The sequence below is a fragment of the Bacillus rossius genome, chromosome 6 (genome assembly GCF_032445375.1).
Source record: "Bacillus rossius redtenbacheri isolate Brsri chromosome 6, Brsri_v3, whole genome shotgun sequence".
Taxonomy (NCBI): domain Eukaryota; kingdom Metazoa; phylum Arthropoda; class Insecta; order Phasmatodea; family Bacillidae; genus Bacillus; species Bacillus rossius.
The window spans coordinates 440,807-458,841 of record NC_086334.1 but is presented as its reverse complement, the minus strand read 5'-3'; the positions used below and the strand labels follow the sequence as shown (position 1 = coordinate 458,841).

Sequence of the window (18,035 nt, the reverse complement as noted above, 5' to 3'; positions counted from 1 at the left end):
ACTGCCCTCGAGGTCATGACAAGACGTACCTGTACCTAACAGCAATGCTGTCTCGGGACGGGTCTTCTTGCTTCGGAAACGAGCATCATGAAGAGGGTACGTCACGGAAGGTTAGCTCCCTTGAGGAGGAAATTATGATTAATTTTAAGTTTGTCTTTTAAGTAATTATTGAGGTATAAGTGCTCATTATCTAGTGAATAAGAGTGTGACACATATTTCCACTAAGCCTCAAGTTTGATTTTAAAAATTGTTCTAAAATTTATAAACAAAGGATTGAATTTTAGCAATTTTTATTTGTTTGTATATTTTTATATAATTTAGGGTCAAGTTATTTATCAAGAGACCAAAGCATTGACCTTATTCATATCATTATCTCAACTTGTATCACTTGTTATTAGCGCTGGGCCAATGATAAATCAGAAGTTTCACTAATCAGAAGTGGGGAGATAAGACACACCTGGCCAGTGACTAAACTACACGACACATTCGAGCGATACACTGTCCCCACATACTTAAAAAGCTTTCAGACGTGCCTCAGCGCAATAGGCTCGCCATGGATATGTCCGCGCTTCTGTTGTTTCTGTTGGCCTCCGGCTCGTGCGTGGCGGCCAGGAATCTCAGCTTTCCCGAGGGCTTTATGTTCGGGGCCTCTTCTGCCGCCTACCAGGTCGAGGGAGCCTGGAACACCAGTGGTTGGTACACTACAACACTGTTTATCATTGTCTGAATCCACGTTGATGTTGATATTAACTCTCCTTTTCTGCTAAAAAAAAGAAGGCATGTAAGTCAAAATGTTTTTGGCTCTATCTCGTACGAATATCATCTAGTAGCTATCTATAAGTGTATTCGCAATGGCTTGCCCACTATCTATCAGTATGAATTTATCACTTTTAATTATTCCATTTCTGTACGATTCTTGTGGTTATTGTGTAAAACAAACAGGTAATGCGCACTATTTTTGGCCTTAATATTGTTTGTGTAGGAGAGATATAGTACACTAATTAAAAAATTGATAAATCTTTTCTTAAAATAATGATTTGAGTTAAAATAAGTCATTGTATTATGTACCAGAAATCATTCATGTTTAAGCAATATGTTAAGCATCATGAGCCTATTTGATGAACAAATAACTGTAAAGAATGTAATTAAATAATTAAAGTGATAGGTTACTTTATATTGAAGGTAAATACGTTCACGCGAGTGTGAACGACTGTCCAGGCAAGGGAGAGAGCATCTGGGACCGGCTGGTCCACACAAACCCGCAGTGCATCGCCAACCACGACACGGGAGACGTGGCCTGCGACTCCTACCACAAGTACCAGGAGGACGTGAAGGCGCTCAAGACAATCGGGGTGAGTGCCGTGTCCCCTCCGCCCGTCCTGAATCATTCGTGTGACCTTTCGACTCTCGCGGAAGATAAAGCATTGACCATTCCGTGCAGTAGATGGATAGGTCAACTCCCGACAACACCAAGGCTCGATACCTGAAGATAAAGTAAACAGTAGCATAGCTAGTTAATTTTTAGTACATTAGGAAAAAAACATGATGCTAGAGTACTTATTTCGTAACGGCTTTGTACTATAGTGCGGCCCAGACCTCTTGCAAGCTGGGATTCATAGTTGATAGACACGCACCGCCGATCAGTAGGCGGTGCCCCATGGAACCACACAGCGCCAATCAGAGCGACTGTTATAAAAACATCATCCATCGCAAATGACGCTGGTGCGTGTAAGTACGCATGGCTCGCTAGCATTACGCGGTCAACATATTTTGAACGCCTACAGCATTCCGAGGCCGGTATTCCAAGACACAAATATAAAGGTTTGGATACTGAATATGCTACACCCAACTGTATTCCTAGTGCACTATAGGACACGGCCAGGCCGTTATTTTTAGGGAACGGATTTGGTGTCTTAACATTTGCCGATCTGTATCCCATAATCCGCGCATGCACAGAGCTCACTATCGTATTTTTCTATGGCATTTGTACCGATGATAGCGAAACATTAGAATGCATTGAAACCAGTTTCTAGCCTCGCGCAGGGCATCATTTATTAAAACTGTTGCCGAATTTTTCCCTTACTGGGATTTGGTTTGTACACTTTCTGAATTCCGCCCGCGAATTAGGTGACGGTTGTATACCTAGATGGCAGTGCTTATGCGCTACTGACCAATAAAGAAATAGAACAGGCCGGTTAAAGACGACTCCAAATGCACATTTGTGATTCTTCAAAATTTTCAGTTCACTGCTGAGTAAATGTTTGTCATATCTCTATGAAAAAGTATTATGGAACGAAAATGTTGACTTAATACATTTGAAAAAATTCTGTTAAAATTTGTCTTGTCATATTTACACAGAATTATAATCGCTTAAATAATTGCAGTCTCTATTTTTAATAGTTCGGAGTTTTAAGTAGTTGAAAAGGGGCCCAACAAATTTTTTTTTCCCTATGCCCTTAATTTCTCTGGACGGCCTTATCCTAACTATATGTATATATAGAACCCCGCATGGTATGTGTTCACAACATGCTGCCATCAGAATTTCATATTTCATACAAGTTTTCATTGCTTGGTCACTTAGCAACAAAAAAAAATATTACGAACAGTAACGATATGTTTTGGTTGAATAATTTTAATCCGTTGAGCTCAAACTGTACTAGATAATGTTCCCGAAATGTTCTGGGGAAGATAAAATTACATTCACATGCATCACTGTAAAAATATTTTTTTCACTTTTAACAAGGAAATTCCTTGGAAACCCAGTCGCCAACAATATCACTTGTAACACTGCAAGACAGAGTATTGTAAAACCGCAAAAGGTACAAAGCTATGTATTACAATTCTACAAGTGACTACGTTGGCAACTGAGCTTCCAAGGACTATACTTATAAATGTGCAAAAACAAAAATTGTTACAGTGTAAGTGTAAATTACCTTGCCTATGTGAGATGTTTTGCTATGAGCATTAAGGGAAAGTTGGCTTCAAACACGAGAGACAGTTAATCGAATAATTTAAAGGAACTTTTCATGATTTGTAAGCGATTATTCCTTAACTATATTTAACATTTTAATTCACAAGGAAGTTTAAATTAAAACAAGACACCTTTTTTTCAGTTTTCATTGTGTTTCGAAAGAGTAAAACCAATTTATTTATTGTTTGTTTTTAGGAGTAATTCGTACTGCTTTCAGCTCGGATACTACCGTTTTTCCATCTCTTGGGCGAGAGTGCTGCCTACAGGAGACATCACAAACGTCAACCAAGATGGCGTCAACTACTACAACAACCTCATCAACGAGCTACTCGCCAACAACATCCAACCGCTAGTAAGATATGTTTCTCGTACTGGTTCTCTTATACTAAAGCATGTTATGAAATCCACATGCTACATTAACATTGTCTTGTATTCCCCAGGTTACCATGTACCACTGGGATCTTCCACAGCGGCTTCAAGACCTTGGTGGGATGGCTAACAACGCCTTCGTCGACTATTTCGAGGATTACGCTTACTTCTTGTTCACAACATTTGGCGACAGGGTAAAGTTGTTATATGATTCATCAACTTATAGTTACATTAATTAATAAAAAGTTATTTTTAAGGAAATATTGTAATTTGGTTTCATTAAAAGTGATTGTGATAAAAAAAATAGATGTGAAAAATTCAGGTCTCCTAATATCGTACTGGTATTATTTGTTTGAATCAAAATAATTTATAATTATAATTGGTTAATGTAATTTGATATTTTCTTAATTGTACTTTATAATGGGTGTTGATCTTATGATGTGTATACATAATATACATAAGTTTTTTGTTAATTTGCGTGTTAACTAATATCAAGATAAACCTTCTTTACTGTAGCAAAATAAGTAGTTGTTTGAATTGGATGATGTTACATTGTAAAAACTAAAAACTAAACAAATTAATATTTGCGCTGATCCTTTTCACATTTTTCATTATCAAGAAGCAAAGAACCTAAAAATAACATCGGACTACAAAACTATGTCCTGTAAAGTAATCACTTCTCCCTCTTTGATAACGCAATCGGCTCGTATTTATAACCTCAATAAGTGTAATTGTCTGCACTTTCCGTAGAGTTGAATCAGAAGTCTAATTAAACAAAATACTTCGCGTTAAAAATTATTTGAGCGCATCATCCTGGAGGAAAACGTGTAATTACTTACACTCACTTCCTCTGGATGTAAAATTATCTCGGAACTAATGTTTTTAACTTTTGTTTCTGAGCATTCTTATCATTTCTTGCTGTGTAAACATATAGGTCTCGGTATAAGGCATTTAGTAGGAGTAATTTCGTAAATAGAACGAAAGTCGATGAACGTAAAATAGACACAAAGATGGTGGACACACGTGTAGCAATATAAACCCTTATATAGTCACTTTAGTAAATATTAGGGGACATACCAAACGTATTGCTGTGATAAATGTAACTTTATGATAGTGAAACAAGATGGATAGAAGTATAATACACTTTCTGGTCGAAAATCAGATCCAAAATCGGGGTTTAGGATTTTTTAAAATCTTTTTCGCTTTTATCGTAGCCGTTTCTAATAGTTTAAAATTTACAGTTGATTCGTGAAGCTATCTGCGCGTAATGGTGACAAGCAAGATTTACGTTTCAGGCAGCGAACTATAGCGGCGGGCACAAAACGTATGTGTGTGATTCGCATTCAAAATTTTGTTAATTTAAAATTTAATATTTTATTTATCATTATATTTATGACACACGGCCATATTTTAAAGATTATACGTTAAATTTCATGTAAAAATATCATGTTATGAGTTTATTTGCAACATGAACATCATGAGAACACATGAATTTGGTCGTTACCGAGGTTAGAAGTTTACAAATCACACTTTTTCATTTAAAACCAAATACCCGGATTTTCCCAAATATTTGTGACTCCAGGCTTAAATGTACAGTTTTCTTCAATTCCTAATTGGAGATTACTTTGTTAGAATCTTGTGGTAGCTATGAATTTATGTATATCAATGGGGCACTCTTCAAACAGCTGATTGGTCGCTGGCTTAGAGATGTAGAAGGCGCGGAATGGTTCCAAAAATATAAGAATTATGTCACTAGTTTTGTTTGAAAGCTGGTTTGCAAAAAATTGCAGAACACACATCGCTCTCATTATCTATCTAAATAAAGGCGGGAGATTGTCTGTAGCTCGCGTGACGGCGAGGCGGCGAGACTTGGGCCGCGAAGTTGGGCACGAGGGTCCTCTAGGAGGGTCCTCCAGTAGGGTCATCAAGGAGGGTCATCAAGGAGGGTCATCAAGGAGGGTCATCAAGGAGGGTCATCAAGGAGGGTCATCAAGGAGGGTCATCAAGGAGGGTCCTCAAGGAGGGTCATCAAGGAGGGTCCTCAAGGAGGGTCCTCTAGGAGGGTCCTCCAGGAGGGTCATCAAGGAGGGTCATCAAGGAGGGTCATCAAGGAGGGTCATCAAGGAGGGTCATCAAGGAGGGTCATCAAGGAGGGTCCTCAAGGAGGGTCATCAAGGAGGGTCCTCAAGGAGGGTCCTCTAGGAGGGTCCTCCAGGAGGGTCATCAAGGAGGGTCATCAAGGAGGGTCATCAAGGAGAGTCATCAAGGAGGGTCATCAAGGAGGGTCATCAAGGAGGGTCATCAAGGAGGGTCATCAAGGAGAGTCATCAAGGAGGGTCATCAAGGAGGGTCATCAAGGAGGGTCATCAAGGAGGGTCATCAAGGAGGGTCATCAAGGAGAGTCATCAAGGAGGGTCATCAAGGAGGGTCATCAAGGAGGGTCATCAAGGAGAGTCATCAAGGAGGGTCATCAAGGAGGGTCATCAAGGAGGGTCATCAAGGAGGGTCATCAAGGAGAGTCATCAAGGAGGGTCATCAAGGAGGGTCATCAAGGAGGGTCATCAAGGAGGGTCATCAAGGAGAGTCATCAAGGAGGGTCATCAAGGAGGGTCATCAAGGAGGGTCATCAAGGAGGGTCATCAAGGAGGGTCATCAAGGAGGGTCATCAAGGAGGGTCCTCCAGGAGGGTCATCAAGGAGGGTCATCAAGGAGAGTCATCAAGGAGGGTCATCAAGGAGGGTCATCAAGGAGGGTCATCAAGGAGGGTCCTCCAGGAGGGTCATCAAGGAGGGTCATCAAGGAGGGTCATCAAGGAGAGTCATCAAGGAGGGTCATCAAGGAGGGTCATCAAGGAGGGTCATCAAGGAGGGTCATCAAGGAGGGTCCTCAAGGAGGGTCATCAAGGAGGGTCATCAAGGAGGGTCCTCTAGGAGGGTCCTCCAGGAGGGTCATCAAGGAGGGTCATCAAGGAGGGTCATCAAGGAGAGTCATCAAGGAGGGTCATCAAGGAGGGTCATCAAGGAGGGTCATCAAGGATGGTCATCAAGGAGAGTCATCAAGGAGGGTCATCAAGGAGGGTCATCAAGGAGGGTCATCAAGGAGGGTCATCAAGGAGGGTCATCAAGGAGGGTCCTCAAGGAGGGTCATCAAGGAGGGTCATCAAGGAGGGTCATCAAGGAGGGTCATCAAGGAGGGTCATCAAGGAAGGTCATCAAGGAGGGTCATCAAGGAGGGTCCTCCAGGAGGGTCATCAAGGAGGGTCATCAAGGAGGGTCATCAAGGAGAGTCATCAAAGAGGGTCATCAAGGAGGGTCATCAAGGAGGGTCATCAAGGAGGGTCCTCCAGGAGGGTCATCAAGAAGGGTCATCAAGGAGGGTCATCAAGGAGGGTCATCAAGGAGGGTCATCAAGGAGAGTCATCAAGGAGGGTCATCAAGGAGGGTCATCAAGGAGGGTCATCAAGGAGGGTCATCAAGGAGGGTCATCAAGGAGGGTCATCAAGGAGGGTCATCAAGGAGGGTCCTCAAGGAGGGTCATCAAGGAGGGTCATCAAGGAGGGTCCTCCAGGAGGGTCATCAAGGAGGGTCATCAAGGAGGGTCATCAAGGAGGGTCATCAAGGAGGGTCATCAAGGAGGGTCATCAAGGAGGGTCATCAAGGAGGGTCCTCAAGGAGGGTCATCAAGGAGGGTCCTCTAGGAGGGTCCTCCAGGAGGGTCATCAAGGAGGGTCATCAAGGAGGGTCATCAAGGAGGGTCCTCTAGGAGGGTCCTCCAGGAGGGTCATCAAGGAGGGTCATCAAGGAGAGTCATCAAGGAGGGTCATCAAGGAGGGTCATCAAGGAGGGTCATCAAGGAGGGTCATCAAGGAGGGTCCTCAAGGAGGGTCATCAAGGAGGGTCATCAAGGAGGGTCATCAAGGAGGGTCATCAAGGAGGGTCATCAAGGAGGGTCATCAAGGAGGGTCATCAAGGAGGGTCCTCCAGGAGGGTCATCAAGGAGGGTCCTCCAGGAGGGTCATCAAGGAGGGTCATCAAGGAGGGTCATCAAGGAGAGTCATCAAGGAGGGTCATCAAGGAGGGTCATCAAGGAGGGTCATCAAGGAGGGTCATCAAGGAGGGTCATCAAGGAGGGTCATCAAGGAGGGTCATCAAGGAGGGTCATCAAGGAGGGTCCTCCAGGAGGGTCATCAAGGAGGGTCCTCCAGGAGGGTCATCAAGGAGGGTCATCAAGGAGGGTCATCAAGGAGAGTCATCAAGGAGGGTCATCAAGGAGGGTCCTCCAGGAGGGTCATCAAGGAGGGTCATCAAGGAGGGTCATCAAGGAGAGTCATCAAGGAGGGTCATCAAGGAGGGTCATCAAGGAGGGTCCTCCAGGAGGGTCATCAAGGAGGGTCCTCCAGGAGGGTCATCAAGGAGGGTCATCAAGGAGGGTCATCAAGGAGAGTCATCAAGGAGGGTCATCAAGGAGAGTCATCAAGGAGGGTCATCAAGGAGAGTCATCAAGGAGGGTCATCAAGGAGGGTCATCAAGGAGGGTCATCAAGGAGGGTCCTCCAGGAGGGTCATCAAGGAGGGTCCTCAAGGAGGGTCATCAAGGAGGGTCATCAAGGAGGGTCATCAAGGAGGGTCATCAAGGAGGGTCATCAAGGAGGGTCATCAAGGAGGGTCATCAAGGAGGGTCCTCCAGGAGGGTCATCAAGGAGGGTCCTCCAGGAGGGTCATCAAGGAGGGTCATCAAGGAGGGTCATCAAGGAGGGTCATCAAGGAGGGTCATCAAGGAGGGTCATCAAGGAGGGTCATCAAGGAGGGTCATCAAGGAGGGTCCTCCAGGAGGGTCATAAAGGAGGGTCATCAAGGAGGGTCATCAAGGAGGGTCATCAAGGAGGGTCATCAAGGAGGGTCATCAAGGAGGGTCATCAAGGAGGGTCATCAAGGAGGGTCATCAAGGAGGGTCATCAAGGAGGGTCCTCCAGGAGGGTCATCAAGGAGGGTCCTCCAGGAGGGTCATCAAGGAGGGTCATCAAGGAGGGTCATCAAGGAGGGTCATCAAGGAGGGTCATCAAGGAGGGTCATCAAGGAGGGTCATCAAGGAGGGTCATCAAGGAGGGTCCTCCAGGAGGGTCATCAAGGAGGGTCATCAAGGAGGGTCCTCCAGGAGGGTCATCAAGGAGGGTCATCAAGGAGGGTCATCAAGGAGAGTCATCAAGGAGGGTCATCAAGGAGGGTCATCAAGGAGGGTCATCAAGGAGGGTCATCAAGGAGGGTCCTCAAGGAGGGTCATCAAGGAGAGTCATCAGGGAGGGTCATCAAGGAGGGTCATCAAGGAGGGTCATCAAGGAGGGTCCTCCAGGAGGGTCATCAAGGAGGGTCCTCAAGGAGGGTCATCAAGGAGGGTCATCAAGGAGGGTCATCAAGGAGGGTCATCAAGGAGGGTCATCAAGGAGGGTCATCAAGGAGGGTCATCAAGGAGGGTCATCAAGGAGGGTCCTCCAGGAGGGTCATCAAGGAGGGTCCTCAAGGAGGGTCATCAAGGAGGGTCATCAAGGAGGGTCATCAAGGAGGGTCATCAAGGAGGGTCATCAAGGAGGGTCATCAAGGAGGGTCCTCCAGGAGGGTCATCAAGGAGGGTCCTCCAGGAGGGTCATCAAGGAGGGTCATCAAGGAGGGTCATCAAGGAGGGTCATCAAGGAGGGTCATCAAGGAGGGTCATCAAGGAGGGTCATCAAGGAGGGTCATCAAGGAGGGTCCTCCAGGAGGGTCATCAAGGAGGGTCCTCCAGGAGTGTCATCAAGGAGGGTCATCAAGGAGGGTCATCAAGGAGGGTCATCAAGGAGGGTCATCAAGGAGGGTCATCAAGGATTGTCCTCTAGGAGGGTCCTCCAGGAGGGTCATCAAGGAGGGTCATCAAGGAGGGTCATCAAGGAGGGTCATCAAGGAGGGTCCTCCAGGAGGGTCATCAAGGAGGGTCCTCCAGGAGGGTCATCAAGGAGGGTCATCAAGGAGGGTCCTCCAGGAGGGTCATCAAGGAGGGTCATCAAGGAGGGTCATCAAGGAGGGTCCTCCAAGAAAATGTTTAAATGATTCTCTCACCTGGCCCTGTGGTGTGCTCACACGCGCAGGTGAGGTGGTGGATCACCTTCAACGAGCCGCTGTCCCTGGTGAGTGGCTACATGGGCGGCTGCTTCCCGCCCCGAGTGAACGCCAGCGGCGTGGGGCCGTACCTGGTGGGCCACAACCTGCTGAAGGCGCACGCCCGCGCCTACCACGTGTACGACGAGCAGTTCAGGAGCAAGCAGCGAGGTGAGTCGCCCCAGCTGTGAGGCTGTCCGTGACTTGTCTCCGGTGCGCGAGTCTGTCGGCGCTCGCCGGTGCTGTGCACCACCCGGCCTTGGGACCGACCTATCGTGTTCCAGATACACTTTAACATAGGATTCTTTTAAATAATGCCGAGCGTGATAAACATATAGCAAATTATGTTTTTAACTATATTTATTCAAGCCAATCACGTGTAGTTTCCGCATCCGCCGCTAGAATTCGTTGCCGGAGCAGCGTAGTAAACTATCGGATCATTCGTTTTGCAGACCGAAATTTTAAACTATATAATGATTTAGCTCCGATAAAAGCGAAAAAGGTTTTAAATATACTAAACCCTAGTTTTGGGTTTGATTTTCGACAAGCAATTTTATTAAAATACTTCCCATTTCTTTAAAATTCATTAAACATTTAATATTATAAAGTTTCACTATGATATTGTAAATTTTGTTTTGCGCCATTCACCAGAGATGGCAGCAACGTGTTTACACATTTACGTTCCATGTGACTTCAGTTCCATGCTCGAAATTACTCCTACAGAATGCCATATACAGAGAGCTAAGATGTTGCACATCAAAAAATATTACATTTAAACTTCGGCAGGGAAAAGGTACTTCTGACTCTCGCTTGGATCGCAGCACAAAGCAGGGCACCCGCTGTTGCCAGAGTCATGCTACCCAGCTTGTACAACATTACCTTTCCTCTTTTGTACATGATCGATGATTACAATTGTTTTTAACTAATTGTTAATTTTTATAACACGATAAAATAATGTCTTTTGAAAGATGTATTACAGTTTTTGTATACATTATGATGGAAAAAAATTGCAATTTTAAACACCAATTTTTTTGTTACAGAAGAAACTATTTGTCATACAGAGCCTAAAATTTTAATATTTAAAAATACTAAACATTTGATGACAAAAACTATTATGAAAATTTCCGGACAACGTTGTCGTGATAAAATTTCACTGATTTACCCAAAAGCACAAGCTCATTGAAAAATTAATTTAACGGAAATGAACCATGGAAAATTCTGGACTTTTGTGTAACTTTAAGAAATAAAAAATTCTTAAAATGCTCTGCGAGAATTGTATATGAGTACGAGGGTAATGCTGTCCCGAATTACATAATTTCATGGAGAAAATAAAAATAAACCTTTTTTATATCCAAACCACATTCTGTTTCGTGGTTTTTATAAGACTTGAATCTTATTGCAACATAAAACTATTTATTAGCTGTACGAGGAGTTTGCTCATAATTTTGAAAGTGAGGTACGAGTAAAATTCGACAAGCTTGTTGACATTATTTCCTCAAATTTTCGACAAGCTCTCTCAAAACGATTCAGTTTAATTAATAACAATTATGGGAATCCCATGTTCCCCGACAGCGTGCCAAAGTAACCCTTCTAAAATATTTTAAAAAATGAACAACAGTATATCAAAAGTAGAGCGTTACAACCAAGCAGATTTCATTATGTCCTTTTGCAAATACTAATAAGTAAAATGATAATGTTTCACAACTTACTTTACTGAATTTATTTTAAACTAAAAACACCTTATTAATACCTAAATTCCTATATGTAAATTTATTAGTAATATGTATGAGGTCAGCGTAATAATTAATTTTTTAGGTATTAAATTACGGGTAGCCACTACAATAAAAAAATTTTGTACTTATGTTATGGGTGTTTTTGGGGGTGGGTATGAGTGAATGGGTCGTGTCTTACATCCAGTGGTCATAACCAAATTCACACTTTCGTGCACAACAGTTTGTAACAATTTCTCTGCTGATATCAAGTACCTATCTTGTGATAACAATGCGTGATACAGGTTAGAAATAAGTGATAACAATAGTTAAGACCTGTGGTGTAAACGAGTTTTTTTAAAACAAGGTTACACAAATTACAACACACAACAACAATATACAAATTATTTTTCGTTGCCCCTTGGTGACATAAAGTGCCTTCAGATCTAACTTTTCCAGCCAATTTAATATTAATCTTATCACTATACTTTATATAAAGTACACTCAAGAGCACAACAATTTGGTACCTGTAATATTTCTAGTTCATGGCATGAATCTGTTTCTTAATGCTCATATGATACGTGCAAAAGATAACACACAGGCTATATAGCTTCAATACGTAGAGTGCTGCGAGCATATGAGCTATTTGTTGTTTAGTATTACGGTCAGATTCCTAGGAAAACCGTCATGGCACTGAATTTCTCCATGAGCACAAGGGAAATTACTAGGAAATATTCCGGTGAAAGGTTCAGGTGATGAAATTCTGAACATTTATTGTTGAGTAAGCATTAAGTTACGCGGTGGAATCAACAAATGTTTTTAGTAACTTTTTAAACTTTTTAGTAACATTATTTTTTATGTATATGAGTTTTGTCTCTCAATATTAATTTTTTCTTAGACATTTATAAGACAACCTGGAAGAAATCCGATATATGGTTAACTTTCTGAAAGAGAAAAATTACATAAGCCTAACACTTGTCTTACTCTTTTTACAGGAAGGATTGGCGTATCTCTTAACAACGAATACGCCATACCGAGGAGTAACTCTACAGCTGATAAGGAAGCAGTGAATCTGTTCAATCAGTTTAATGTAAGATATATAACTTACTTAACTACCAATAAGGTTTAGGAAGAACTGTAGAATTATTATTTTTTTACTAATTTTACTTAAGGTGTTTTTTCAACAGCCTACTGTAATTACTGACCAGTCCGTACAGAATTATATATATATATATTTATATATATATATAAATTAGTTACAATAGGTGTTTGGAATACAAATAACAATTGTAAAACATGTGCACGCTCTTAAAGGAAGCTGTTGAATAGGTTCATCCAGCGGCCCACAGAAACGTCCCCTCGTAAGTAAGATTAGAAAACCACTTGGGAAATACCACCCTAATATTTTACAAGATCAATAATTCAAAATTATTTCTCGGTAAAAAAGTTTTTTTTAAAACTATTTTAAGCTTAAAAGATTATATTTAATTTATTCTTCTTAATTTTAACTTCATTCTTTACACTTCCCGACCATTTTGATTAATTATATCAAATGATGCTGTCAAGCGTGAATGTCCTCATAAGGCCATGCGTCATAAAATATATCATTCATAAAATCAATTTAATATTCGGTGTTTTAGTCATAAGATAGAATTTGAGATTTAAGCCCACTACTGATTATATAGTCCGCTACTCGGTCCAGTGGCTGGCGTGTCCGGCTGGTGGTCCAGGGACCTGGGTTCGAATCCCGGCTGAGAGGGGGTTGTTCACCCTCCTCCCTGGGTTCAGGACGGGGTGTTTGTGATGTCCCGCGGAAGGCAATGGGGAACCATCGCAGAGTCATCCTGCCTTTGCGAATATACAGACATCACGGTTGTCACCACCGTGTCGTGGGCTGTACTCACGAAACCCAGTAATGGGTTAATCGATTCATCATTATCATTGATAATTATGACGCATTTATTTAAAATCATGAATTAGAAGCAGCATTCGATTAAATTTATGACATGTTTTCTCTAAAGACCGCCAAGTGTGAAACGAATTATTTGCTTTCGATGTTTTATAGTACTCTTTAAGGAAAGGTATATTGTTTTTACTTATGGCATAAATGCTTTAGCATCAACAACTCGTTTGATGAACATATTTGTTGAAAACTGTCACTGCACTGTTGTTCGCAGCTGGGCTGGTTCGCTCACCCCATCTTCAGCTCCCAGGGCGACTACCCCGCCCTCATGAAGGAGAGGATTGCCAACCTCAGCAAAGCAGAGGGACGTCGCAGGTCCAGGCTGCCAACCTTCAGTCAAGCGTGGATCGACCTCATCAGAGGTAAGGAGTCAGTGGGCGTTGTTGGTACACTGTAAACTGAACATGCTGTTGATATCCTCGTTTAGGATGTGCGAACATTTACGTTTGTGATTGCAAAAATGAAGTTTTCTACATTTAATTTTTAAGTAAGAATTATAAAAAATATAAATCTAAGTAATTCTAAAGTTAAAAACGTGACCCCCTGTGAAATTTTTTGTGGCGAGTAACCGACACTCGCTAAGCGAGTAACAACATTTTCAAACGCACGCGTGTTGTTTCCGCTGGCAAGTAAGCTAGTAAACTCGCCCAATGTAATTGAGGCTCAAACATATATGTTTAGATTTTTTTATACAGTGCGAAGTGGTGTAAGGGTAAGTCACTGAACTCTAATCCTGGAGGAGGCTGGTTCGAATTCCGGTATGGTGATGCTGATTCTGTTTTCTATTGTTGCCCAAAGGTATTCTTGGAAATGCATAATGGTTTCTTACAACATAACACGGCCGGTACCGTCCCCAACATGACATCGCTGCTGACAGGACATTATTCATGTCATATATATATATATGAGGTTTTCTATGCTCGCCAGTAATGTGTAACATTTAACTCGATAATGAGCAAAGTAATGTTTTCTCATGTTGCTAATACAGTCAAAATACGAAACTTGGACACCAAATTAACTTTATAATTCTTTTAAATTATGTTGAGCACAATAAATATATACCTAAATTGTGTTTTCAACTACATGTCTTGACGCGAATCACCCGCAGTTTCCACACTTGCCAATAGAATTCGCTGACGGAGCAGCTACGTTGACTATTGAACCATTTGATTAGCAGACCGTAATTTAAAACTGTATAAAGCAACGGCTCCAATAAAAGCAAAACAGATTTTTAAAAAATATTAAAACCGTCTTTAGACTTGATTTTCGACAAAGAATTTAATGCTTTATATTCGTCGTTTGGTTTTATGAACTTTGGGTCACGTCACGGCAGCACCGTTATTGCACATTTCCGTTCCATGCGACTTCAGTTCCGTTCACGACATTACTCCCGCCAAATGGCGCACACAGAGGGCTAAGATACTACGCCCTCCGACGCAGGGTCGGCGGACTTCTTCGGCCTGAACGTGTACACGGCGAAGGTGGTCAGCGCGGTGAATGCTTCCTCCTCGAGTCATTGGGGCGACTCTGGGCCCATCTCCAGCCAGTTCGACCCCAGCTGACCCAAGACCAACGTCAACTGGCTGTCGGTGAGTGGCCTCCGGGTCTGGTCCATTGTCGTGTATCAGGTCTCCTTCTCCCACACCACTGTGCAGATGAGGCATTGTCGTGTATCAGGTCTCCTTCTCCCACGGCACCAATGTACAAATAGTCCATTGTCGTGAAACTGTTCTTTTTCACCCACTGAACCAATATATAGATACTCCTCTTATAATGGTTCTTGTTAGCATACTATATTACGAGACAAGAAATTATGGTATTGCCTTTAGACACATTAAATTATAAAATATATATTATTCAATTCTTAACGTTTTAATTTTTACAAACTAAATTCTTATAGATCTTACCTCATTATATTCTACTAATTCCTTAAAATAGTTCACCTAACAGCACCAACTCCAAATTGTTTTGTTTAAAAATGTTTCTCTTGCGAGTATATTATAATATCATTCGAAAAGCTATTACCATGTATGCATGAAGCTTAGCAGATCTTTTAAATATCCCACTTAAAGATAATTGCTTTAAAATATTATAAACATATTTAAGTAATGCAAAAAATTAAGACACGCAGAGCAATAAGGACAAGAACCTGTTAAGAAAGCAATTTTTAAATAACCTCATAAACATTTAAGTAATCTTAAGAAAATAAATTAATTGGCCTACGCAAAATCATCAATGAATTTGTATTGCATATATAGGATCTTTGGATAGTCGAACAGCTTAATGAGAAGCAATTGTAATTTTTAATGGAATATTTACAGTAACTGTAAGTAAAGATTAAAATAAATAAAACTATTCTATCTGGTCATTCTTCTGATAAATGCATGCTGAAAATATATAATGGTTTATCACTATTTTCAATTTTATATATTCAAAAATTTCCACTATGTCCGTCTGTGATGTTATAATTTTTTGAATAATTCCTTCCACGGAATTGACTGTTTTTTTTGTTTCTTTTTTATATCGTCTGATTTTAGCATGTATTATGTGCGTTTGCATGTTCATATGCTTTTTATATTCATATTTTTTTGCCCATGATTGAGGTTTCTTATGAAATTCAATGTAACCAGCAATTGAGTGTCTCCAAAATAACAACTTGAGTCATTCTTTCTTATTAAATGCATATTTTTCTATTTTCGAGTTATTGTTGATTTTACTCGTACATAACACGAGTGAAATGTGCAATAAGTGCAAGACTGTGTTTGTTTCTAGTACACGCCGTTTGCGATGCGCGGGTTGCTCAACTGGGTGCACAAGGAGTACCGCAACTACCCCATCCTGGTGACTGAGAACGGCTGGACCGACAATGGGGAAAGAAACGACACCATGAGGATACGATACTACGCGGTAAGTTATATTAATGATTAGGTAAATATTATTTATTGTTTTAAGTGAAACCTATTTGGGGCCGATGAGAGTAAAAATCTCGAAGACCGAATTTTAATTCAACATTTTCGTGAAAAATTGTTATGAAACGTTTCTGACGCGAAAAGGACAGAGAATAGGTAATTGGCCAAAGAGATAAAAATATATCACTGTTCTTCATGCTTTCCTGGGCTCGTTTTCGTTCTCCTCTATGTGAGAAAAAATTCGTCCCCTGCTCAAAAAAAATTTAACCGAGAGAGATAGATGAACTAAAGAATAAGATAGAGAGTGTACGCATTTGCTTGTTTCAGAAAAAAAATATATAGGTATCCCATACAGTTAGCTATGAATGCCTTGAATTTTATATTTGTTTCCAGCGCGCCCGCGTTCCTCCTTGTTCAACCTTGAAACTCCTTGCATTCCCCGCATAGATAGCGCTGCCTGTAAACTATAACATGTGAAAGGCCGTCAAAATGGAGGCCGTAACTTCAGAAACCTAGAGGGCGAACCCTGACACAAACACCACACTCAGCAACCAGGGCCAGTACCGACTGTTATATACTACTTACTTACCATTTGTGTAAGTACACTCAGTCTGTTTTCTGAAGAGCTTGTGATTACACACAAAATGCCAAAGTGATGTTCAAGAAACAACCATGCTTCTTTGTTGCAGAACTACCTGGCTTCGCTGCTGGACGCTGTCCACATTGACAAGATCAACGTCATTGGCCACGTCGCCTGGGCCATCACCGACAACTTCGAATGGGCGTACGCCTTCACGTATGTCATTGCAAACTAATCCAACCATTGGGTTAAATTGATTGCTTCTTGCGCACGTGTTATAAGTGAAATAACGTGCTGTAACTTCGGACGTTTTAGTCATACGACCAGCATAGCGAGTTTCAATAACCTTGGTCCCAACTCACAAGAAATTAAAGATCAAGACAATTCCAACAAGAAATTTCCCTTATACTATTTAATTATTTGTAAAATGTTTCACGTAATTTTTTTGAAAGCTTTTGGGATCAAGCTTTAAGAGTCGAAAAGTTTCATAGTGTTAATAACATATTTGTGTTCACCAATATTAAAAAAATAACCGACTAAACAATTTATCTTTTTCCATGGAGCGAAAATATTATGAATATTTTTAACTCAATGCATCCAGCATTGGATATCTTTGAAAGAATTTCATATTATGACAACCTTCAAAAACTATTTTTCATCCCTTTTACTAATAACAAGGTCGTATAAAAATTTGCTTGGCACCAAGGTTTAAGATAATAATAAGATGGTTTAAAATGAATTCCAACGAATTTAAACTAAGAAAGTTTTGAATTTTTTAGTTTTAACTCATCTTTTTACGGTAATAATTCGTTTCATCAAAAACTGTTTCAGTCAAAGTTTTAGCTAAAGTTATGATGTCATACAATATATTGTAATGATTTGATAGTATGCTTTCAAACCTTGTTATTTCCACCCTTTGTTGTAAAAGTTGAATATATAAAAATTTATTTTAACAAAAGTTTTAGACAATACTTAGAAAGTTGAACCAAAATAAGAATGGATTCTACAGCGTACATGGTAGTTAAGTATTATTTACTTTCTTATTACAAACCAATGTTTTTTTAACCGTTTAACCGCCTGCAATAATTGTTTATATGTATTATCAAAAATTGTTTCAGACCAAAGTTTTAGATTAAAACTATTAGAGTTGCAAACAATTCGAACGAATTTAATGGTGTGCTTACTAAGTGAGTTACGAATTTATTTTCGTATTTTAACCCCATTTTCCTACCCTTTGCAACAATGGTTAGTTGTATCAAAAGTTGTTTCTGACAAACGTTTTGGACAATAAATCATGGTTTTGCAATAAAAACGAACGAATTTAATAGTGTTCATGGTACGGAAATTATTATTTATTTTTAATTCCACCCCTGTTTTATTAAGTCTCCTGCAGCAATGGCTCATCTT

General features: G+C 40.9%; 1 protein-coding gene across 1 annotated transcript in view; it reads left to right on the top strand.

The window, feature by feature from the left end:
- The first annotated feature begins 622 nt into the window (after window positions 1-622).
- Window positions 623-18,035, top strand: part of LOC134533354 (lactase/phlorizin hydrolase-like) — a 39,969-nt gene continuing 22,556 nt past the window's right edge. The window contains exons 1-10 of the mRNA XM_063370875.1: window positions 623-692; window positions 1,219-1,352; window positions 3,189-3,323; window positions 3,412-3,534; window positions 9,458-9,638; window positions 12,907-12,914; window positions 13,354-13,501; window positions 14,580-14,632; window positions 15,912-16,046; window positions 16,738-16,844. Of these exons, the coding sequence (XP_063226945.1) occupies window positions 638-692; window positions 1,219-1,352; window positions 3,189-3,323; window positions 3,412-3,534; window positions 9,458-9,638; window positions 12,907-12,914; window positions 13,354-13,501; window positions 14,580-14,632; window positions 15,912-16,046; window positions 16,738-16,844 (1,079 nt within the window). The 5' untranslated portion in view covers window positions 623-637. The remainder of the gene's footprint in view (window positions 693-1,218; window positions 1,353-3,188; window positions 3,324-3,411; window positions 3,535-9,457; window positions 9,639-12,906; window positions 12,915-13,353; window positions 13,502-14,579; window positions 14,633-15,911; window positions 16,047-16,737; window positions 16,845-18,035) is intronic.